General features: G+C 40.7%; 1 protein-coding gene across 2 annotated transcripts; it reads left to right on the forward strand.

Moving 5' to 3' along the window:
• Positions 1-106: 106 nt before the first annotated feature.
• On the forward strand, positions 107-22,312 carry March5 (membrane associated ring-CH-type finger 5). Of its 2 annotated transcripts, none has more exons than XM_028773498.1 (6): positions 107-436; positions 5,860-6,062; positions 12,650-12,780; positions 18,234-18,417; positions 18,590-18,756; positions 19,340-22,312. In XM_028773498.1, exons 1-6 carry the CDS (start codon positions 402-404, stop codon positions 19,454-19,456), a joined length of 837 nt encoding a protein of 278 aa, XP_028629331.1. In that variant the 5' UTR covers positions 107-401; the 3' UTR covers positions 19,457-22,312. The 2 variants fall into 2 exon arrangements, with proteins under 2 accessions (XP_028629331.1, XP_028629330.1); XM_028773497.1 differs by having other exon boundaries at positions 264-436; positions 12,650-12,822.
• Positions 22,313-25,375: the final 3,063 nt, after the last annotated feature.

A 25,375-nucleotide genomic window follows, 5' to 3' on the forward strand; every position in this document is an offset into this window, starting at 1 on the left:
ACTACATCTCCCAGGCTGCTCCGAGCCGCCTCTGCGTCGTGACCCCGGCGCGCACGGAGGCGGCGACTCTTACCTCACAGAGGTAGCTCCTCCGCCGGCAGCAGCTCGGCGACCCGGCGGTCCATGGACCGGAACCCTGGGCTGACCGGCAGGAACCCGGGCCGCGACCGCCGCCTCCCGGCCCCAGGCTCCTCCTCCTCGCTCCCCGCCGCCCTCTGCGGTCGCCCGCCGGCCGCGCACAGCCACCGCGGGCCTCTGGGAGCCGCGCCGGGAGGCTGTGTGGCGGGGCCGCGGCCGCCGTGGGACTGAGGCCTACTCCGCCGCCTCTCAGTGCTATTGTCCCGTGGCCTGGCCCTGAGCGGGGCTGCGGGCGAGGGCCGAGCTCGCCGGCTCCGCGGAAGATGCCGGACCAAGCCCTTCAACAGATGCTGGACAGGTAGGAGCAGCGTGGGGCCGGGAACCGCCGGCCTTCGTCCTGGGCCTGCCCATGCTGGCCTCGAGGCCCCGAGAGCGGGGATCCTGGCGTCCGCCGAGAGTTCCACCGCCCGGAGGCCGGGAGAAGGGCTCTGAGTTTGGAGATGGCACTGGAGGGAAGAGCGGACGAGCGGCCTGGGTCGTAGACTTAGAAACTTAGTTAAAGGAGGGAGGTGTACTTTGGCCGAAAGCCTGTTTTTTGAGGCGAAGAGGCTCTATTGTTAACCTATAGTATTAGTTTCTATTTCTCCCCTCCTCCCCTATGTTGTAAAGGGTTTGGCAGCGATGCCACTGGGAAGAACCCGATTATCATTCTGGAGAATGGTCCCTTGCACTTCCACAATGCAAGGATAGGCATTCTTTTTAAAAAGCCTAGGTTTCGTTTCTCCTTCCAAAGCCTCCCTCCTCCCCCCAATCCCATCCCTACCCCCAAACCGTAAGGTCAGAATATCCACAAGGGAGCCTTAACGGTCGGTCACACTAGAGTAGAGGTTATGGAAAACAGCCACATGCATGCAACATTGAACACGTAGCACACTTGACGATCGTTGAGTTCCCAGAAACGTTTGGGCTTGTACTGGGGCCAGTTGCCCATTCCTGGGGTCTCCAGCCAGTAAAACTCTTTGAAAAAGTCTACTGCACTGCCCTCTGCCGTTTAAATTCCAGCCAGAGAGTTCTTGGAGACTAAATTAAACCCACCTTTTCACAAAGGGCAGCTGCTTGCTGTTCTGACCAATTGTTCAAACTAATTCATAGTGTTTGTGGTTGCTTGCAACTCTAAATAGACTAACTTGCCACCCACTTCAGCAGGTGGTGCTCTCTATGCAGTTAAGATCCAACTTTGTAACTTGTTAAATGAAGGGCCTCTCTTGATTGAGGTTATAGCCATTAACTACTGGGGCTAGGAGGGGGCCATCAAAGGTCCATCAGGGAAGAAGGCAAGAAGTTACTCCCTCATATTTTATTCTAAATCCTAGGACAAGATTTACGTAAATCGTTGATACTTAACAGGTATTCTTCTAGAACTAATGAACTTGTCAGTTTCTCCAGTTGTCTAGGAGTCTGGTCTCTTCTCAGGTTTCTCTTTCATTATAATTTATCATACTTGACTAGATGTGTCATAGTAAATATGCCCAGAGAGATTACTGCCTGCCACATCGATTCCAGTTAAATGAGACTCGATTCTGGTGTTGCAGAGTTAATTATTTGCTCTGGTGACATTCCACTTTCACTTTTATGTGGTGACATTTAGAAACATTTTTATGTCTAGATGTTGTCTTGGCTTCTCATATATTCTTTGGAGGTTTTCATAAAAGCCAGTGAGTGCTAATGAAGCATTTACAGAAGCTTGGGAATTCTGGCTGTCCTTTTTAGAAACATATATAACTTATTGTAGTCGTTTTCCACTCCCATCACCCTAGCTCATCCCCATCCTCTACTGAGCATTTTCTTCCAAAGTCCTTTCCCATTCTGTGACCCATTGCCCCCTCATTTCTCTCTCTTCTCTCTCGCTGTGTGTGTGCACGCGCGAGCGAGTGTGTATTCCACTAAATTTAATTAGGATTGCTTGCATAAGCATGGGTCCAGGTTATTTACAGGAGTATGGGCAAGTTATCAGTGAGCACACCACTGAGTTCACTCCCTCCTCCTCTAGCAGCAGTGTCGGAAGTTCAGGGTAGGCCTGGGGCTTTGAGTCCCTCCTCTATCCCTGATGCAATGGTGTGTAGATCTTATGTAGATAACCACAGCTACAGAGGTGCAGGAGCAGAAGACCAAATGCACAGCACTCCTTGTCTCCCAACTCTTACATTCTTTCTGCACCCTTCCGAATTTTTTTTAAGAAAGCTTGAAATTTTCCATTATAAAATACTGAGGAAAACAAACCTCTGTGTGTGTGTGTGTGTGTGTGTTTGTGTGTGTGTGTAATTTATGAGGAAGATGACTAATCCTGCCTCCACCATACTCAGTTTATGCAGTGCTGGGAATTGAACCCAGGGCTTCATGCATGCTAGGTAAGCACTGTACCACAACCACATTCCCATCTCTTACTTAACACTGATAATCATTCTGATAGATATGTAGTCTTACTTATCTACTTACATGTTCTCTCCTCAGAATAAAAAACAAGACAACATAGGAAGTTTTAGCTATTATGTCATTTTGTTGTTAAATATGTATTCAGTTTGACAAATAGACAAAAAAACTTAGAAAATTACCTGTTATATTAAATATATATTTATGCTAGCAACATCTCAGCTCCCCTATTTGCTAATACACTTAGCAATTCTAATTTTATGCAGAAATGTTAGTCATCCTGTGACTATCCACACTAATGTGAATTACTTTAATTGAATTGTACTTGTAAAGTGGTTAAAGTGGTAAGTTTTATGATTTGGATATTTTACCATGGTAACTTTTTTTTAATGAAGCAGAGTTGAAGATATTATTAAAGATACTTTAATACTGGCTTCAGCATGAGGATTAAGAACAAAGAGGTGATGCTCAAGGAAAAAAAGCATATTTGAGAATATGTATGTGGGTTTCTCAGAGTCCCAGAGACTAAGTCATATCCAAGTATGGGTAAGTGTTTCTACAAGGGAGAGTTGCCCATAGTTTTTTGTAATTTTGTTTTTCAGTTTAGTTTGCATATGTGGAGGTCAGAGGTTGGCTCCCTTCTTTGAAATGTGTGTCCCAGATGCCAGGGTCAGATGGTCAGACTTTGTAGCAGGTTCTTTTACCCACTGAAACATTTTGCCTCTTTTTCCCCTGTTTTAATTGAAAGTTTTTACTTGAAGTGCATATTGAAATCCAAGGTTTTCTACAAGGGCTGGGAACACATCATTTGTAGTACCTGACTATACAGTCAGGCTTTCCCACTGTGCATATTAAGCCAGTTGTTCTAATAGAAACCAGTTATCTAAGTGAAAAGCACAGTAAGTAACAAGCTTTAATTAGAAATAGTTCCCACTTACACAAACTTCAGTGGAGGAAAGGGGGTTCTCTGTGAGTTAAATCAATGTCAAAATTTGTGTAGAGGCTGGGGGTGTGACTCAATTGGTAGAGTGTTTGCCAAATATACACAAAGTCCAAATTCATCCCCAGTGTAAAGAGTGGTGGAGGCAAGTGGTTCAGAAGTTTAGTTATCCTTAGTTGCATAGAGTATTTGTGCTACCCTAGACCACATGAGACCTTATCTGGAAAAAAAAAAAGTAACAGAAAAAAGGAATTGTGAATTCAATATAATTATGCAAGAAAAATGAGGTTTCATGAAATACTTTAAATGTGTTGAGAACCAGGCTTAGTTTCGATTAAAGGTTTGGTGGTACATGCCTTTAATCCTATTGCCCAGGAAGCAGAGGTAGGTAGGCCCCATCCACATAGTGCATAGCTGATGGTCGTAGTAGAGACCGTGTCTTGCTGCCCAGGGTTGCCTCCAACTTCTTGGGCTTGTCTCAGCTTCCCAAGTTGCTGAACTGCACAAATGTGTCACTGTGTCCAACCAGAAAAAATGTACTTAAATTAGCTACTCCATAGAGTTATTTAGTTAGAATAGCCATTCTGACACTGTGAAGCTTATGTTGGGTTTACACTTTCACTATTGAATACTTTGTATACACTTATCTATCACCAAAAGCTTAGGGGAAAGGAATCCATGACAGAACTAGAAAACAGTGTCCATTACTTGAATTCAGTCCTTCCTCGTCCCCTAATGTTTATCCTGCCTTGTTCTCCTTTGGATCTTTACCCACATTCTTCACATACATACGGGCCTTGTTTGCCTGGGTGCTGCAGCTTCAGTCTATGGGACTTCTCTATTATTTTATACAGTAATGTTCCCTTCTCTGAGGTTTTACTTCTTTCAATTAAAGTCAACCATATATTGTAGACTAGTACCCAACTATGAGAGAGGGTCCTTTAAAAATTCATTGAAATGTAGACTTTGGGCCTACTTAGTTTTGTTGAATGAATTCTACTTGTAGGTTCTTTATACTATAGTTGTAAAAATAGATTTTTTTTTATTTTATTACTAGTTGGGGGTGGTTTGTTGTTTTTGTTTTTTTGGTTTTTTTTGGTCTTTTTTTTGTTTTCTTTGTCTTTTGTGGGGTTTTTTGTTTTGGGGTTTTTTGGGTTTTGGGTTTTTTTGTTTGTTAGGTTGGTTGGTTTTGGTTTTTCAGGAACAGTGGATTTACTGGAACTTGCTCTGTAGACCAAGTTGGCCTCAAATTCAAGAGATCTGCCTGTCGCTGCCTCCTGAATGCTGGGATTAAAGGCCTGGGCCATCACTGCTTGCAAAAAGAGAATTATTTAAATATAAACATAAAAGTAATTCTACCTGTGATAGTGGGAAAAATCTAAATTTGGAAATTCTAACATCCAGTCTATTCCCATAGAGTTTTATCTATTTTTCTGAACTTTTTCTTATATCCATCTTTCTAGTAATTTTCTCTGACTAGTGAATTAGAGTATAAAAATAGTTTCAAGTATCTTTTCTTTTTAAGACCTTGAACTTAGAAAGATCCGAATTTATCATATTGTCATCCTAAAGTCATTTATCCCTATGTCCTTTCTTCATCACTTCTTCCCAGTGGCAGTATTGAACCAAGGGCCCTGTGAATTTGCCATACCAGTAACTTAGAACCCTCCACTCTCAGCCTATAAGATGATGTTGCTGTGTGATTCAGGCTTCCCTGAATTCAGAGGTGTCTTCTGTCTCCCAAGTGCTGGCTTCATAGATGGGAGTAAGCTACTACACTCAACGCTTGTACTTCTTAAAGCTGTTATTATGGAGTGGAACATGCAGGTATATGCCTGTGATCCTAGCTAGATATTTGAGGCAGGAGGATTAAGAATTCAAGGTCAGCATAGGCCGTGTGAGGCACTGTCTCAAAAGAAAAACACAAGAGACAGAAAAGAAGTTGTTGTGATGTCCTTTTTCTTCCTATAGCCATCTTTTACCATTAAGAGAAAGGAGTGGGCTTTTTAAAAATTGTTTGATTTCTTCAGTTGAAAATTGAGTGATCTGAGAATATACCTCAGAGCATTCTGCCTAGGATATTTGTAATCTTGGCTTGAGAGGGTAGGGGAACTGTATATGAAAACACTAACACTTTGTTTTTCCAAGTTCAAGAGGTCTTAATAAGCAAAAGATACTTGAAACTGTTTCTGTATGCTAGTTCACTAGTCAGAGGAAATTCAGAAAATAGATTCTGTAGATAAAAAACAAAACAGAAGAAAAGCTCTACTGGGAATAGATTGGTTGTTTGGCTTTATATTTTTTTACAGGAATTGTACAATACTACATAATAGTTCCATCTCATTAGCTAAGAGCTTCATGTGCAGGAGGCTGGAACCCTAAAGGTAAAACATTTCTTTCTTCATTTACAGAAGTTGCTGGGTATGTTTTGCCACCGATGAAGATGATAGAACAGCTGAATGGGTGAGACCATGCAGGTGCAGAGGATCTACTAAGTGGGTTCACCAGGCTTGTCTGCAACGCTGGGTAGATGAAAAGCAAAGAGGAAACAGCACAGCCAGAGTGGCCTGTCCTCAGTGCAATGCCGAGTACTTAATAGTGTTTCCAAAGCTGGGTAAGGACTGATTTAAGAACAACACAGACATGTTCACTGTTCTCTCTCTCCTCTCTCTCTCTCTCTCTCTCTCTCTCTCTGTGTGTGTGTGTGTGTGTGTGTGTATGCTCGTGTGTCCATCTGTAATTAAAAGACAAGGTCTCACTCTGTATCCCTGGAATTCATGACAGTCTTCCTGCTTCATCTTCCCCAATTGCTGCCGTTATGATCAACAGCACCAAGCTCTCTGGCTGGCCGGTTGGTTGGTTGGTTGGTTGATAGGTTTTTATGTGTATGAGTGTTTTGCCCACATCAATGTATAGACTGTGTGCATGCCTAGTGCCCCAGGAAGCCAGAAGAGGGCATTGGGTCCCTGAAGCTGGAGTGTGATGATTGTAAGCCACCATGTGAGTACTGGGAGCTCATTCCAGTTCCTCTGGAAGATCAGTCAATGTTCTTTAATCGCCAGTTCCTCGGATTTATTTTTAAATAATTTCTTTATCTTTGCTTTTTTGTGAATGTATTTTCCCTCTCCAAATGTCAAACACTTAAGTTGCTAACCATTTACAATATCTTTAACAAGTCCCTGGACTTGCCTATTTGTCAGTATATTAACTATTTTTATTTGAGAACAAAAGGACTTTTATGACTGACTATGGATATAACCGAACAAGAGAGCTGACTTAAGGCTGGGGATACAGCTTTGTCAGTCAAGTGCCTGGCAAGCACGGGAACTTGAGTTTGGTTCTCATAACACGTGTAACCTTAGTGCTGGAGAAGCAGAAACAGGACGATCCCTGGGGCGCACTGTCCAGCCAGTCTGTGTTACTTGATCAGGCCGATGACAGACCCTGAGATTAGATGGTCTTTCTGAGGATTACCCCTGAGAGTGCATATAGATTAAAAGGGGGGTGAGGGATAGATACAAGGAGCATCTTTCTTTAGAAACAGTTTATGAGAAAAAGCAGCAGTGAGTATTCTAATATTCCTTGATTCTTTTATTAAAAAACAAAAACAGAAAGTTAAAGTTTTGCTTTGGGTTTTGGCTAGGCACCGAACTGTGTGTCTTTTCCATTGTAGGCAAGTGTTCTTGCTCTACCACTGAGCCAATAAAGTTAAGTTCATTTTGAGAATTCAGCTTATATTGTTATCTTTCAGGAAAACTACCCCCTTTCCTGGGCATTATTGGACATGAAAATAACCAGAAGTCTTTGAGAATGGGACTAACCTGGAAAAAAGTATCACTCTGTTCATTTACAGCCATATGTTTCTGAGCTAGTGTCATTTTTATTTGGAATGTATGCCTTGCTGTTCTTAAAAACATTTTTAATATTAACCTTACCAATAATGAAGAGGTATGGAAGAAACCCAGCTTCATAGAAAAAAAATAGCAATCATTAGATTTACTGTTCTTGGCGGGTGCTATACACATTCTAGGGATGTCGATAATGAAATGCTTTTCTAATACAAGGTTGGGGAGGTAAAAATGTCTGCCTGTTTTCATGGATGTGAGCAAAGAGCTTTGCATAAAAGCCAGGTAGTATAGTGAAGAAAGTAGTGTTCCCAGACTTTTGGGATTTGTGGACCACATGAGGAATGTTCATACACATCACTAATTTTTTTTTTTTAGAGATTTATTTATTTTTATATATGTGAGTATACACTGTCACTGTCTTCAGACACACCAGAAGAGGGCATCAGATCCTATTACAGATGGTTGTGAGCCACCATGTGGTTGCTGGGAATTGAACTCAGGATCCCTGGAAAAGCAGTCAATGCTCTTAACCACTGAGCCATCTCTCCAGCCCACACATCACTAATTTTAATAAGCATAAAAAGATGAACTGACTGGTAATCGATACATCTCTGTAATCCCAGCACTTGGGAGAGGAAGAAGGATATAGAGTTCAAGGCCACCTTAGACCACATAGGATGATCAAGAGTGGCCTAAGCTATGCAGTGAGACTGTCACAGAGAAAAAGAATAGCCTAAGGAGTTTTTCTTTTTTTCTTTTAAGATTTAGGTATTTGTTTTATGTATATGAATACACTGTAACTGTCTTCAGACACACCAGAAGAGGTTTGTTGGTTCCCATTACAGATAGTTGTAAGCCATCATGTGGTTGCTCAGAATTGAACTTGGGACTTCTAGAAGAACAATCAGTGCTCTTAACCACTAATCCATCTCTCCAGCCCTAGGTGTTCTCATTTTAAGTGCAAGATAATATTTTAAAACACTGTAAATAATCAAGAGGCAAGCAGGTAGATTATGAATTTAAGGCCAGCCTGGTCTACTAGTGAGTTCTAGGACAGCCATAGCTGTGTAATGAGACATCCTTTAAAAAGAAAGAAAAGGCCGGGCCGTGGTGGCACACGCCTTTAATCCCAGCACTTGGGAGGCAGAGGCAGGCGAATTTCTGAGTTTGAGAGTTTGAGGCTAGCCTAGTCTACAGAGTGAGTTCCAGGACAGCCAGGTCTACACAGAGAAACCCTGTCTAGAAAAAAACGAAAGAAAGAAAGAAAGAAAGAAAGAAAGAAAGAAAGAAAGAAAGAAAGAAAGAAAGAAAGAAAGAAAGAAAGAAAGAAAGAAAGAAAAACTTAGAATAGGTGGGTAGAAAGATGGCTCAGTGCTCAGGTGTGCTGCCTGCTCTTGGCTGAGAACCTGAGTTTGAGTCTCAGAACCTGTGTTGGACAACTCACTTCTAACTTGAGCTCCTGAGGTTTTAATACCCCTCTGACTTCCTCAGGCACGCACATAAATAATAAATCTTTAAAAATCATTCAGCCTTAGCCGTAGGATGGAAGTACAAGATTTACAGGTTTGTGGCAACACACCCAGCTCCACCTGAATCTAAATCACTGCTGTAGCAAAGGTATGTTTGCAGTGTCTTGAAACAAAACTGATTACTCCTTTTTGAGTAGCCTAATATGTTTACCTAAAAGTTTCGGTTTGATTTTCTTTCTCACTTAAATTTGAAATGCAAAAATTTAAACTTAACCTCGAATATTAGGATAGTTTTTGTCTTTGTAAAAATCATTGTTATGTAAGAGCATTCACAGTAAGCTTCTTTTTAATTACAGGCTTTTCTAGTAGCCTTTAAATTATTAGATTTCTAAAAATCAGTGTTGATTCAAAGCTTCAATCGCCGTCCATTGTGTACAATGGACGTACTGTTAAAAGTGCCAGACCCACCATGCCATTGAAAATTCAATTATGCAGACTGGGGAGCTGGGGGTGAAGTTTAGAGGCAGAACACATACTCGGCATGCATGGAGTCCTGGGTTTAGTCATCCATCAGTGCTGAACGCTAATATGGCATTTCTAAAATACTGAAACCTGTGTGCCCTTAGTTAACTGGTATTGAGCATTTTATTCATGCTTTCTCTTTCCTATTAGGACAAGAGTTTTCAAGGGCTAGGATTTTTTTTTCTCCCCCTCCAATACTCCATAGCTCTTTGTGTTGTAACCTGGTACTATTTTCCTAAAATTATCATCCCCCACCCCCTGGTCATGAGGCAACTGCACCGAGTTTTCTGATTAGCACATGGGATTGGGGGTATCATTCAGAGGATTTCAGTGAGTGTTTTTTTAGCAAAATGCTTGCCTTAGATAATCTTTTGTTCATAGAAATATCTCCTCTGGGTGGCGTTTTATCGTAATGGTATGTTTAATACTAAGTATTTATTTCTTCCTTCAAAATATTAAAACTAATCTTAGACTGGTCTGTCTGTCTGGTAGTAATGAAAGATTTAGGTGACATAAAATTAAGATAAAAGACAAGACAAGAATTTTGTCAGGAAATATATAGAACTAAGTAACTCAGCCCATTCCCTAATTTTACCAGGCATGTGTTTTACATATAACCCAAGGGATGGTCACAAAATTTCCAAAAGAAAGTATAAGGATCTGGGGATTTTGTTAAAAAAAAAAAATCACACTAGTTTGGCATATTTTTCTATAGTCTGTTAGAAAAACAATTCAGACATCTAGGCATAAAGATAATTGTGGTCTGCCTTTTAGGAATTGTTTTCATCTAAGTACATATGACTTTTATATAAATTATATCACTGAACTACCAATAGATAGTTTCATTTACTATATACATACCTTAAGAGAGTTCAGTTAAACAAATACTTGAGAACTATAAGAATTTGAAATATATCAGTAAGTAAATCAGATCTTTTCCTTTTATGAGTCTGTGTTTCAATGCAGGAATAAGCAGATCTCTTCTGTAAATTCCTATATAAATATGTTTTAGGCTCTACGTCTGGCCATTTTTTCAGTAAAACATTAGTTACAAAAATAGCTGGTTGGATCTGGCCATGGGCCAGTGGTTCTCGAGCCATTGTTCTAATAATGAAAATAGATAAAGTATGTTCCACCATGAAAATGCTTTAGGAATAAAAGAAATACCACAAAGAAGGAAGTGTGGTGTGGTTGGAATTGGCAGAGGGAACTTTACTGAAGTAAAGAAGGAACCAGCAAAGGAAACTGATAAGGGATCAATTAAATATGTCCTGGAAAGAGAAGAACCAACCACATGTCAGAAAGAAAATATGTCGTGTGTGCCCTGATCGTATGACTAAGTGGGACTGAGGTTAGGTCATTGAATGTAGATATGTGGAGGGTGTCAGTGATGCCAGGGATAGCTTGAGTGTGATAGGTTCATGGAAAGTAAGAATGATTTCAAGTAGTTTACTCAGAAGAATCAAGGAGAGAGGGAGTAGTGGGACAGGAAGGACCAAAAGGTTTTTGGAGGATGGTGCCTTTAGTGCCAGCACTGGGCAGGTAACGTCGACCAACCTTTGTGAGTTCAAGGGCAGTCTGGGCTACACACTAAGTGCCTATCTCAAGACTTTAAGGGACTTGGTGAAAAGATTCAGCAGACAAGGATACTTGCCCCAAGCAAGCCTGCTCATCCTTAGACCCACATGGTAGAGGGAGAGAACCAGCTCCTCAAGGTGTCTTCTATCTTCCTTGAAGCACCTACCTACACTCCAACATTGTAATAACATTTTTTAAGATAAATGAAATATCATGTTTGTCTGATAGAGATAAGCCTTGGAGTAAGTGAATGATGGAGGAGAATGGGAAGAGAACAACTGAAGCGCTGGCTTGAGTTAGTGATGGGGACATGGGTGTGCTTTGCAAGTGAGTGACTGGGTTTCGGGATGTGCACTGTTGACATGGAGTTGACCAGAGGAGGAGCTTTGAAGGCCTTGTGGTCCATAACAGAATTCAAAATCAGCTTTTATTACATACCCATGGTGTCTAGCTTCCAGTGCTGCCATCTGGAGTCTTAAGTAGCTCACTAAGATGAAATTTTTTTGTGCCTTCTGAGGAAGTGATAAACCTAGCTGTCTTAAGTAGATTGAGATTAGATGATACATACACTACCCATAGCACGGCACTTGGTATCCTACAAGACAAATGCTGTCAGAGGCTATAAAGTTAGAAAGCACTAAATCAGGCTTACTTTATCTCTTTGCGCGCCCCCCCCCCCAATACCTTATTGGGGTGTTGTTTTGGTTTTTTTTTTTTTTTTGTTTTTTTTTTTTTTTTTTTTTTTTTTTTTCAGATTTTTTTAACTTAGTTTTTACTTACTAAGTTTACCTGCTCACTGTCCCCCTCCCCAATACCTTATAGTTTTAAATGTCATTTAAGTTATCACTTACAAATGACTAGTAGCTACATGGGAACCAGAGGCCTTCAGCGTCCCTCCCCATGCTCCTTACTTCACAGTGTCGCCTCTGTTTACAGTGGCTGGCTCCAGAAGCCAGTGGGGAGTTTGGATCAGGGGCTTTAAAGGATACATTTTTTTTCCTTGGATGTTTAGTTATTCCATCATCAAATTACTATGCTAGTTTCTTTGTACAAAGATGGTAACTGCTTTTGTTTATAGCATTTTGTAGATTGAAGGCTCCAAGAAAGCAAGTGACAGAGCTCATACATTCCTAAGAAAGTGTCTTAAATAACAGTTTGTGTATAAAGGTATTCAGCAGTAACTTAGCCAACAAGTTACGTAGACCTCTGGTTAAATGCAGATGTCCAGTTCCTTGGTTTTATTTTGAACAAATCTAAGACACTTCTATTTCTCTGGAAAATTCCAGAGCTAAATTAAATTGGACTTAATGGCAAATAAAATACCTCCAAAAATACTAAGCATTTAACTGAGAATTGGCACATGTAGCTGTTGAAATAAATACTGGCATCATAATCATTTTTTAAAAGCTTGTTAGAAAATAATTTTCAACTAGAGTATATTTTAAGTCAAGTAAAATAAATTGACTTGTCTAGCTCTAAGAAAATAGCCGTGGGGCTAAAGAGATTCACTGTTTAAATTCACTGTTTAACAGCACTGGCTGAGCACTTGGGTCCAATTCCCAGCATCTATGAGGAGGCTCACAACCATATGTAATTCCAGGTTCAGAGGGCCCAGCACACGCACGCACATGCACATGATTTTTAAAAAATCTAAAAATACCCATTATTTAAGGACTAATTTTAGATCATCTAACTTCATATAAATGTTTTAGCTATAGAAAATATTGAAGAAGTCATTTTAAAGCCCTACCTTATGTTGAAACTTTTCTCTCTTTATATTGTAGGTCCAGTCGTTTATGTTTTGGATCTTGCAGATAGACTGATCTCAAAAGCTTGCCCTTTTGCTGCAGCAGGAATAATGGTTGGATCTATCTATTGGACAGCTGTGACTTACGGAGCAGTGACAGTGATGCAGGTTCACCATTCTCTATTCAGTGACACTACTTTTGATGTGAAGGTCTATTATATATTTGCTAGGAGTTTTAAAATAGATTGTTTAAATAATGATGCTATCAAGATTAAAGAATAAGACTTTACATAAAGAGACTAGAGCCGACAAGGTGGCTTAGCAGGTAGAGATAGATGCTTGCCAGAGCCTGGTGACCCAAGTTCAGTCCCCAACACTTATGTGATAGGAAGGGAGGGAAGGGACTGACTCCCAAAGAAATTGTTCTCTGAACTTACACATGATTTGTAGCATGCTTCACCATGATCGCGTGCACACCGTAAATAGAGTATTACACAAAGTCAGCTAGTGAAAAGGTCTTCTCCTCCTGTCCTTCGTTTGCCTAGGCCCCCCATCTCCTCAGATAGCTACTAGAGCTAATTTCATATTAAACTGCACTCTCTGTTTCATAATGAATCGTGATCTTTTCACATAACTGTAGAGATCTGCAAGCATTCTGTGTATATAATTACAGCAGGTTATTAACCACTCTGTTTTTATTTTTAGGTAGGTCTTAGTATTTGGCTTCAAACAACATATACATAGATGAAATGCTACAGAACAGTTACATAATTATATAAATATGAATCAAACGCAAAGCTCCATAAACAGTTATAACTCAATAAAGGGAATTTATAGTTGTTGTTATAAGTCTTAATCTGGTACTTGAAAATGTAAGTCATCTGGATTCATAGAGTGGAAGTACTAATATCATATAAGCAAGAAAACACGTTACAAATATGTATTTTGTAAAACTGTTTAGAAATCACCTTTGTATGTACTGCCGTACTTGAAACATTTATTCTAGAAATGAGTGATTAGCTGGAACAGTAGATAGATACTGTGTGACTTAAAGGTTTTGGGAGGGCATTTTTTACCTAAGCATGCATGTACGAGTATATAAGCATTGTTTTTTGGTTTTTCGAGACAGGGTTTCTCTGTGTAGCCCTGGCTGTTCTGGAACTCACTCTGTAGACCAGGCTGGCCTCGAACTCAGAAATCTACCTGCCTCTGTCTCCCAAGTGCTGGGATTAAAGGTGTGCGCCACCACCGCCCGGCTTACATTTTTTTTTTTTTTTACCATGAAAAACTATGCTTAGCCGGGCGGTGGTGGTGGTGGTGGTGGTGGTGGTGGTGGTGGCGGTGGCGGCGGTGGCGGCGGCGGCGGCGCACACCTTTAATCCCAGCACTTGGGAGACAGAGGCAGGTAGATTTCTGAGTTTGAGGCCAGCCTGGTCTACAGAGTAAGTTCCAGAACAGCCAGGGCTACACCGAGAAACCCTGTCTCGAAAAACATACATACATACATACATACATACATACATACATACATACATACATATTAATTTTATACATGTGAGTACACTGTCGCTATCATCAGACACACCAGAAGAGGGCATTAGATCCCATTACAGATGGTTGTGACCACTATATGGTTGCTGGGACTTGAGCCCACAACCTCTGAAAGAGCAGTCAGTGCTCTTAACCTCTGACCCATCTCTCCAGTCCTCTATACAGCATCTTTAGAGGTAGAGGCAGTTATCTGATCATTTGATAGGGAGTATGTTCCAATAAATCAGTATTTAGAATTTTCTTTCTTTTTGGGGGGATGTTGGGGTTTTTTTTTGTTTGTTTGTTTGTTTTTGTTTTTGTTTTTGTTTTTGGTGTGTGTGTGTCCGTCCCCGTGTCTCCATCTGTCCATCCGGGGAGTGCAGACTAGTTTATGTCAAGTCCACAATCAACATAAGTAACACATGGATGAGAACAAGATTATCATGTAGCCAGGCTTGTCTCCGATTTGATTTGTAGCCCAGAACTTCAGAACTTTGTGCCTCCACCTTCCCAAGTCATAGGATAATGGTGATGGCTACTGTTGATTGTGATTCTCTGGATAAGGTTAGTTGAGATGGGGGCACATACCTTCAATATGGAGCAACACTGCTCCATGAGGCGGGGTTCTAGACTGTGTAAAAAGAAGAAAAGGAGCTGAATAGTACTCATTTTCTCTGCCTCCTGCCTGTGGCCTGCCTTGCCTCAGCTGCTTCAGACTCCAGTCAGCATGCCTTTCCCACTATGCTGAGCTGTCTCCTCAACCTGTGAGCTAGAAGAACCCCATAAGTTGCTGTTGTTGGTATTTAATCACAACTAAAAATAGCTACTACAGCCACCATGCCCAGTTTATATGGTACACCAACTGAGCTAAATGCATATCCTTCGCTAGGATTTGCCATCCGCTAGGGACTTGACATTTACACTTTTCAGTTTGCTCTGTGATGACAACTCTGGAGTTGATACAGATCACCAGCCAGATCACTGTTCCCATTAGTCATCATTACTTCTCTATGTCTCCAGTCTAGTTATGGGATTTGAATGAGATTTTTCGCTTGATTTTTGTGTTTGTTGGGTGTTTGCTTGCTTGTTTGGTGATTTGTTTTGAGACAGTCTCACTATATAGTCCTAGCTGATCTCAAACTTAACAAAGATAGATCTATATACTATTGCCTCCCAAGTGCTGGTTTGAGGAGCTGTTTGTGTTTTGTGTGAAGATACCACTATTATGTAGTCCTGGCTATTCTAGAACTTCCTATGTAGATCAGACTGGCCTAGAACTCAGAGCCCCTGCCTTTGCCACCTTCAATCAGATCAAGTGCTGGTATTAAAAGAATATGCCACCACACCTGCCTGGCCTTTTATTTTTTAAACAATGTCTTTTTACTTAAACACTTTATCTTCCTACCTTATCCCCTCAAGTGCTAAGATTACAGCTTTGGGGCACCACTTGACAAAATTCTAACTTTAAAAAAGTATACAAAATATAACAGGTTTCATTGTGGCCTTTTTATGCATATGTCATATTTTGTTCTTAGCCTACCTCCCTGCTACCCTTCCCCTCCCCTCTTGCCTGTTTTGCTGAATCTCTTCTTCCCTCTAAGGAGACCTCTCCTGGTTTCCTGTGAAATGGATGTTCTATTGACCTTGCCACCACCACTTTCTACCCTCTTTAAAGACCTTTGCACAGTCCCCTTTAAATTCTATAACAAAAACACATGCAACACACACAAATTTAAATCTAGATTCTGCATAGGATAGGGAACGGCAGTATTTTATATGTCTGCTTTATTTTGTCTAACATAACAATTGCCAGTAATGATATTTTCTTGTAAATATAATTGAGAGGGTGCTGAATAAAATGTCGTTGCTGTGTGCACCACATTTACTTTATCCACGTCTATATTGATGGACCTAAGGGTCTTTTGGCTATATAACCGAGAGTACTATAGTTGGGTTAGATGGTGCTGTATTTTTAGTTTTTGAAGAACTTGCACACTGACTTCCACAGTGGCTGCACTGGTTTATACTCTGACTAGCCAAGTGTGAGGGTTCCTCATTCCCATATCTTCCCTGGCCAGCCTTTATTGTCTTCTTAACATTAGTCATTTTGATGGGAATAAGATAAAATTTCAAAGCAGTTTTGATTTGATGTCTAATGATGTTGAACACCTTTTTAAATATTAATATGTGTTGGACATTTGTATTTCTTCCTTTGAGAACTATTTTGGTTCTTTAGACCATTTAGGGATTAGAAAAACTCCATTCACAATAGCTTAAAAAAAAAGCTATACAGAGAAACCCTGTCTCAAAAAAAAAAAAAAAAAAATCAGACTATTTAAAAATAAACGTAACTTTGGGTCATTAAAGAAGATAATTAAGGGTCTAGAGTCTAGATGGTCCAGTGATTAATAATGCTGTTCTTTCAAAGGACTTAGGTTAAATTACCAGCATCCACCTGGTATCTCACAGCTGTCTGTAACAGTAGTTACAGGTAATTCAATACCTTCTTCAGGCATCAGGCATACACATAACAACAGATGTTTGGCAAACACCATACACATAAAATTAAAAGAAAACAACTGGAAGACAGAAAAACCTCCCTTACTCATGGATTGGCAGGATTAATATATAAATGTCTGTGTTATCAGAATCAAACTATAGGCTCAACATAATTTGCATCAAAGTTCCAGTGTCTTCACAGAACTAGAAAAGGCAATCCTGAAATTCATAAGCACTAAAAAGACCCTCAATAGCCAAAACAGTGCTAAGCGGAAAGAGCAATCTGGATATATCACTGTACCTGGTTTCAATCAGAGGTGTTGAGTCACACCTTTAATCCCAGCAAACAATGTTTCAAAACAAAAACATACATTGAGGAGAAAAATCCAGCTTTTCAAAGAATAGTATGGAGAAAACAGTATCCACTTGAAGGAGAGTAGAACTAAATCTAAATCTGTCAGTTACCCCGTACAAAAATCCATTCAGAGTGGATCAAGGGCCTTAAAAAACATAGGTAAACTCTTCTTAGAGGCATAGGCAAGAATTTCTCCAAGAAAGAATCCTTTTTGAACACCCCCCCACCCCACCCCACCCATGGTCTTTAGTATCACCCTTCTTGTAGATTCAGTTGATATGTAGCCAGACAAACACCTCTATGTTTCTTAAACTGTCCAGAGAACACACAGTGGGAGCCTCCCCTCTTTCCCTTTGTGTTTGTCATTGTGGTCAGTTACTGGAAGACAGCTGCCATACAGCGTGTGCCTTTAATCCCAGGAGTTGGAAGGCAAAAGCAGTTTGAAAAGCCTTTGAGTTTGGGGCTGTCCTGATCTATATAGTGGGTTCCAGACCATCCAGAGCTACACAGTGAGACTCTCAAAAAGTTAAATAACAACAAAACTCAGATGTCCCTTCACGACTCTATTGAGATATAATCAGTGCATTTTTGTAAAGTTCTTTTATTCCAACATAAAATGAAATAACTTGCAGATTTTATCCACCACCCACTTGAGATAGATGGCGATTCTGTATTTTATTTTCTTTGAGGCAGGGTCTCACTGTGTAACCCTGGCTGACAGCTATGTAGATCAAGTCACGGAAATCTACCTGCCTCAGTGTTCTGAGTATTGGGACTAAAGGGCTTGTGCTTCTGGTGATCTTCCTTCCTTCCTTCCTTCCTTCCTTCCTTCCTTTAATATTTTTTTTAATTATTTTTTATGTTTGAGGTTTGTTTTGTATACATGTAGTATATGTGTATGTACCAACTGTATGTAGTACCCACAGAGGCCAGAACAGCTTGTCATGTCCCTGGGAACTAGAGTTACAGGTGGTTGTGAGTTGCCATATGGGTGCTAAGACTTGAACCCAGTTCCTCTACAAGAACAGCTAATGTTCTTAACCACTGAGCACCAATATTACTTTTTATAAATAAATCAAGACTAATAGCTTTCAGGCTTTTAAAAAAACTTCTGTTTCTGTGTTTTGAAACTAAATGTGTCTTACAAAATGAATGGAATATATACCACTTAGATATGTACCACTGCTTTAGATTAAAAAAATAATAATAGCTGTAGTAAATGTTGTCTGCTTCCCAGGTTGTAGGCCATAAAGAGGGGCTGGATGTTATGGAGCGAGCTGACCCTTTGTTTCTTTTGATTGGACTTCCTACTATCCCTGTCATGCTGATACTCGGCAAGATGATTCGCTGGGAGGACTATGTGCTTAGACTATGGCGCAAATACTCAAATAAGCTGCAGATCTTGAGCAGCATATTTCCAGGTAATGTCCTGAGTGTGGCCACATACAGTGCATGTTGAATGGATGCTTAAAAAACGCTTAAAGCTTGGAGGTTTTTTGTTTTGGTTTGGTTTGGTTTTGGTTTGGTTTGGTTTGGTTTGGTTTTAAGCTATTCCTAAAATCTAGTTCTAACATATTGCCTTTCCCCCTCTAGGGATTGGTTGTCCTGTTCCTCGAATTCCAGCTGAAGCTAATCCTCTAGCAGATCATGTCTCTGCTACTAGAATTCTGTGTGGAGCCCTTGTCTTTCCTACTATTGCGACAATAGTTGGTAAACTGATGTTCAGTAGTGTTAACTCAAATTTACAAAGGACAATCTTGGTAAGATGGATTTAATATTACTTGTTTCAAGCAGTATATAGATGAGAGCGAACTGTATTTTTTTTAAAGAGAGAGGTGTTCAGTAGGGGCTCTATGGCTGCTCCCTCCATCATCCCACTGTCAGCTTAGCTTGAGGGAGATAGAAAAGCAGGTCCTACTGCCAGCTAACATCCTGGACCCTCTCTGTGGGTACCTTCTCTCTGGACTGTGCTCTGGGTTCAGTCCCGGTACCAGCATTATAAATAAACAAATGAGATGAAACTGGCTCATGCTGTTTGCTGTCATCCTGTTTGCCCTCCTTGGTCGCAGTCCACTTAGTGCGCCAGCACTCTCCTTTCTCTCAGTATGTAGAACTCCGAGGGAAGAAAGCTACTCAAGAGCGATGCAGGGACGGAGGCTCTTCCTCTCCTGCTTGAGGTCTGCTCTTTCCCAGCCTCTGCCCTCATAGAAGAGAATGGTTCACTTGGCAGTTATTAGGATTTATTTGGCTTCAAAGCCTGTCTTTTGTGGTCGGTGTAAAATTCTTTTTCTTGTTTATGTAATCCTGCATTATAAAAAAAATTAATTTCCCTTTTTATTTTAGGGTGGAATTGCTTTTGTTGCCATAAAAGGAGCATTTAAGGTTTACTTCAAACAGCAGCAATATTTACGTCAGGCACACCGCAAAATCCTAAATTATCCAGAGCAAGAAGAAGCATAAAACTGACTTCTGGTTGTTCTGAGGCCTCTCTCTCATCCTGCCGAGTCTGTTGTGTTCTGATTCCATCACTAATGCCCTAGTGGAGACTTGTGATCAGCTACTGCTCCTATATTCTAAGAGATACAATAAAGCACGCAGGGCAGGCAGGGGAAAGCCTCTCAGTAATCACGGAACCTAAGGACACGAGTCAACTCTGTAATTTGTATGTACTACTTTTACGGCAGTCGGCTAAACCATTATTTTAGCATGGTAAACCTGGGTTTGTTCATATTTTTCCAGACAAGAATGTAAAGATAAAACTGTACAAATATTAAAAGTGGACACGTTGTTTTATTCTGACGCCTCTTTTGTATATACTCATGTTCAGTGTTTTCTTAGGAACAGCAACTCGATGAAGGGACTGTGAGGACTTTGTCATGTGTAATTTGATTATGTGCTACACAGGAGGAGCCTCTGTTAACATGAGGAAATGGAAACTAGTTCTGAATAAATAACAAACCCAAGAATGTATGTCAGCATTGAGATGATTATCTGAACAAAAGAGAGTTTGTTGTCTTTTCCTTAACTCATGTGACATCTCAAGATGTGTAGGGTCATGATGGCTTCCGAAGAGCTTTTCACTATTAAACTTTATTTATGCAATGGTGACATCTCATAGTTCATAGTGTAATTTTGGCTCATGTAGTCATCCTGTGTGTGTGCCTGTATGTATGTGTGTGTATGTGTGGGAGGGGGTTAAGAAAGGAGGTAGGAGGGAGGGAAGCAGAAGCTAGTGATAGGGAAATGAGGTGGAAGACCCTTTTATCACTCAGTGTGGTTTTAAATTTGTATTTCTAGAAATTAGAGTTGCCAGTTCATAGTTTATGCAGAGAAAACTTGCAAATAAATGATCATAAAATTACTGGGGTTTTGCTGATTCAATTATTCAGATATTTGTTTGTTAATTGGCTCCCATTTACCTAGCCCCTGTGCAAGGTGCTGTGGGGTGTACAAGTGTTGAATGAGACAGACTTGCTCTTAGAGTTTGCAGTCTAATCCTGGGGAATCCTAAATCACAAAGAGTGATTGAACCAAAGTGAGGTCTTGATGGTGCTGTGAATAGCTGTCAGTGAGGTAACTGTGAAAGCAAGTCTTTAAGGAGTATTGATCAGAGTAATTGATTTCCACTTTATCTGTTTATAGGGTAGCCAATATGTATGTTTTTAGGGTGTTTTGTTTTTTGAATCAGGGTCTCTAGCATAGGCTAACCTCAAACTTCCTGTGTATCTGAAGATGACATTGAACTCCTGATCCCTGATCCTCCCAATTACAGGTGAGCACCCTAACACCTGCTTTTCTTAACTTGATGCTGTGGTTGAACCCAGGGCCTTACCCATGCTAGGTATACATTACCAATTGAACTACATCACCAGCCCTCCTTTTAGATTTTAATTGTCATATTAAGGGGGCGATCTCCTTAATAGTCATTGTTTAACTAGTTTTATATTCATTGTTCAATTATTTAGGTCATGTTTAATAGTGACCATTACAATGTTCAGCAATCTGAATGTTCTTTTCACTTATTTTCATTTATTAAAATGAAAATTTTTAAATGCAAAAAATAATGCTGTTCACAGTATATATGATGCATGATAATGTCCCCCTTACTGAGAAATGGATATTTCTCTTTAGAAGTGTAACAAATACAGATTGAGCTGTGTTAGATAGATTGTAAATAACATTTTAGTAAAGACTGGCATCTCTACGTTGGTTATCTCCGTTTTGAATTTATGGTGGCTGTAGGAATGACTGTTGAACATCCAGAGTTGTAATTATCAGGGTATAAGGGGCAATTTGACTGAGTTAACCTTAACACTGCTGTTGTTCTAAAGAGAAAACATGAACTCTGATTATCTATAAAAATAATTTAGATATGCAGCTGTAATTATGAAATATACTGGCTTCTATAATTGCCAGTGTGAAAAGATCTATTTGACATTTCCTGGATAATCTTAAGTTGAGCAGCTTTAACACAGTTACACAAGCACTCAGTTCCCTGTGTACTACTTTAATGTCCAAGATGGGGAGCAGCTGCTTGGGTTGATTGGCATCAAGGCCCATGAAGGCCAAGAAAGTGATTCTTATTCTTGAGGGCAGGAGGTTTATAGAGCTATGGGGAGGGAACCACAAGTGCCTGCAGTCCAGAGTGAACACTAGCCCTGAATTTGAATAGTTCTCAGTCTAAAGAGTCTTAGTCCAAGAAAACACCATGTGCCAGTCCTCCCTGGAAGGTGGCCTCCCAACCAACCACAAGCCAGCAGACTTAAAGCTGGATGGATTGTATTGCGCTCCTAATTCAAGTTTTAATAACTGTAGTGTTTAACCTTGGCCAGGTGGCTGCCCAGCCGCAATTACATTCATCTCTAAAATGCAAGTAACACTTAGACAGTTTCTAGGATTAGTTGAGGAAGGGTAGGTTCTTTAGGCCTCAGTAACTCCTAAAGGTGGTAGTCTGTTCTAGGACAGGACAGTTATAAAGGACAGGGCCCTAGAGGACAGAGCCAGTGCAGACCTGGGGATGTGTGAGTATACTGTTCTCCAATTTATTTTCATATTTGTTTTTTTTGTTATTTCTAGAAATGTCACATTTAAACTTTTTTTAATAAAATTTAGTGATTAGTAAAATTCTATTGCAGAAGTTAACTCCATCAAAGTGGCTGAAAATGTTGTTCATTATCAAATGATTGAAGAATATATAATTAAGTGGCTTCATTAGTCACTGCCTTGCTAATTCTGCTGTATTTTTTTTCTAATTCTTTTTAATATAGAAAACTCAATACTGGCTGAATTAGGTTGAATAAAGAATTTTTATGCTCACTAAGTGTATTTTGTCTGTTGAACCAACCCTAAAACTAATTCTCTGTACCAATTTCACTATTTTGAAGTTAAGTTTTAAATACCTATTTAATTAGGTGTATCTCTGTGTGGGTATGTGCACATTGAGTGCAGAAGAGCACCAGATCCCCTGTGGCTCACAGGTGATTGTAAGCCACCAGACTTGGGTGCTGAGAAGTAAACTAGGGCTCTTTGCAAGAGCAGTAAGCACTTTTCCCCCTATTTATTCACTTTACATTTTGATCACAGCACCACCTCCTCCCAGTTCCTCCCTCACATAACTCTTCCCCCATGCCCCCTTCCCTTCTTCAAGAAGGGGGAGCCCCTCCCCCACACACATACCAACCCACCCTGGCACCTCAAGTCATTTGCAGGACTAACTAGGCACATCTCCCACTGAGACCAGACAGGGCAGCCCACTTAGGGGACCAGGATCCATAAGCAGGCAACAGGCTAAACCCGCACTCCAGTTGTTGGGAGACTCCTATGAAAACCAAACCCCATCTGCTACATACATCGGGGGCAGGAGGGCTAGATGCTAGATCCAGCCCATGTATGTTCTTTGGTTGGTGGATCAGTCTCTGGGAGTCCCCATCAGTAAGCACTTAATCCCTGAACCACTCTCCTGTTTTAAATTTTTATGTGTGTTAATGTGAGTCTTGTGGCTTGTATGGAAGTCACAGACAGCTCTTGGGAGTTCTTTCCTTCCACCATGTGGACGTTGGGGGTTAAACTCTAGACATCAAATGTGTGAAAGCCATCTTACCAGCCCTGTGGTTTTTAAACTACAACTTGCTTGTCTAGGGTGCAGGAATTTAGGAGTTCAAAACCAAGTGCAGTAGGTAACATGCCTGTAATCCCAGTACTCAGAAGTAAACACAGGAGGGTCAACTCAGAGTGATCCTTGGCTACATAGCCAGTGTGTGTGTGTGTGTGTGTGTGTGTGTGTGTGTGCATGTGTGTAAAGTTTAACTTATTTCAAAATATATTCTAATGATGTGTCCCTTCCTGCCATCCTTAGAGCCCCTGGAACTTAGTATATAAGTGGGCGTCCTCTGAGATACGAGATCTTTAAAAATAATCGTGGAGGTTTTGAAAATTTCATGTAGTCCAAGTTGACCGCAAACTTGCTCTTCATGTCCTACTGTACCTCCAAAAGGCTGTGATTATAGACACGTGCCACCAAAACCAGCTTGAAATACTAGGACAAAGCGTTCCTGATGTAGAGGCTGGAGAGAAGGCTCTGCAGTTAAGAGTACTTGTTGCTCTTGCAGAGGGACAGGGTTGCATTCCCAGCACCTTACATGTAACTCCAGTTTTAGGGAGGACTGATTCCTTCTGGCCTCTGCAGGTACCAGGTATGCATTGGTACAAAGACATACAGGCAGGGAAAACACAAAAATCTAAAAATGTTTTTAAAGTTTCAAAAGCAGATTAGAAATGTTCCAAATTGAATAAGTCAAAGACACTTGAATCTTAATAATTCTGTTGTTCTAAGTCGATTTATTGCCCATGTCTGATATACAAACTAGTAGGAGAAACAGTTCAGTAGCCTTGGGTGCATGCTGTAGATGATAAGGGGAGTTTCCTCCTAGACCTTCAGTTTCCTAATAGATAAAATGAAGTCTGTAAAACCTGTTTATTTCCTGGGTTATTGTGAAGACTAAATGAAGTGGCTTTTTACAACAAAGTTTGATATTCAAGAGAGTCTGTACAAATAGGTACATAGTGGAAGTTTGTCCATAAACTTAACCTTGGGCTGCTGTTTCCCAGCTGCCTGCCTTCCCGAACGCAGGAAGGGAGGGCTTGCATCTGATAAGTACCGAAGCCTAACCGACCAGCAACAAGCTAGACCCGTTCTGTTCAAGCTTATGAGGCATTCAAGCATGTGTGGTTAAAATAACTGTATCCAAAGCAGTGGATATTTGCTGACCATGCCCCAGGTACTGTCCTGGAGTAAACTGGTGTGAATAAGCCTGCTTTGAGTAAGAGGTGAGACATCTTACTTGATCTGATACCACAAGTCTCTTAAAGGAGGTTTTATTTTCTTTTTAAATCTTAGTTACTATTCGATTCTAGCACTGGAATTTCTGCTTCTGCAAAGGGTAGATAAACATCTTGTGAAAATGGAGAAAGCATTCCTTTCATAATCAAAACATTCCTCAGATCTAGTTCTGTGTGTGTGTGTGTGTGTGTGTGTGTGTGTGTGTGTGTGTGTGTGTATGTGTGTGTGTGCACGCATTGGGGGGAAGCAGTGCACTTTATATGGAGGCCAGAGGTCAACATGGGGTGTCTTCCCCAACATTGTTTTGAGTCTCTCACTTGGTCAGCTCGACTGGCTGGCCACAAAACCTAGACCCACTGGGGTTACGGCCACACGTGGATGCAGGAGGTGTGAGCTCAGCTTGCTCAAGCCTTCACTTTACTTTAACCTTCACTTCCTCCCCAGGCCCTGCATCCATCCTTCCTTCTGTTCTTCCTTCCTTCCTTCCTTCCTTCTTCCCTCCCTCCCTCCCTCCCTCCCTCCCTTCCTCCTTCCCTTCCCTCCCTCCCTCCCTCCCTCCCTCCCTTCTTCCTTCCTTCCTTCCTTCCTCTTGGGTCCTGCTTGGTTTGGTTTGCTTTTTAATTTATTTTTTACTGAAAGTAGACTTTTTTTTTTAAGATTTATTTATTTCATTTATATGAGTACACTGTAGCTGTCTTCAGACACACCAGAAGAGGGCATCAAATCTCATTACAGATAGTTGTAAGCCACCATGTGGTTGCTGGGATTTGAACTCAGGACCTCTGGAAGAGCAGTCAGTGCTCTTAACCAATGAGCCATCTCTCCAGCCCCCGAAACTAGACTTTTACATACAATATATTCTCTTTTTTTATCTTTAGTCCTTTTTTTTACAGTCCAATCATTATCTCCCTCCTGTTCTGCCCTCCAACAGTTCCTCATCCCATTTCTCCTCCTCCCCCATCTCCAAGAGGATGTCCATGCCTACTTCCCACAGCGCCGACAAGCCTCCCCACTCCCTGGGGCCTTAAGTGGTGTATCTT

Source organism: Grammomys surdaster, unplaced genomic scaffold (genome assembly GCF_004785775.1).
Source record: "Grammomys surdaster isolate TR1022 unplaced genomic scaffold, NIH_TR_1.0 229, whole genome shotgun sequence".
In the NCBI taxonomy this organism is placed as follows: Eukaryota; Metazoa; Chordata; class Mammalia; order Rodentia; family Muridae; genus Grammomys; species Grammomys surdaster.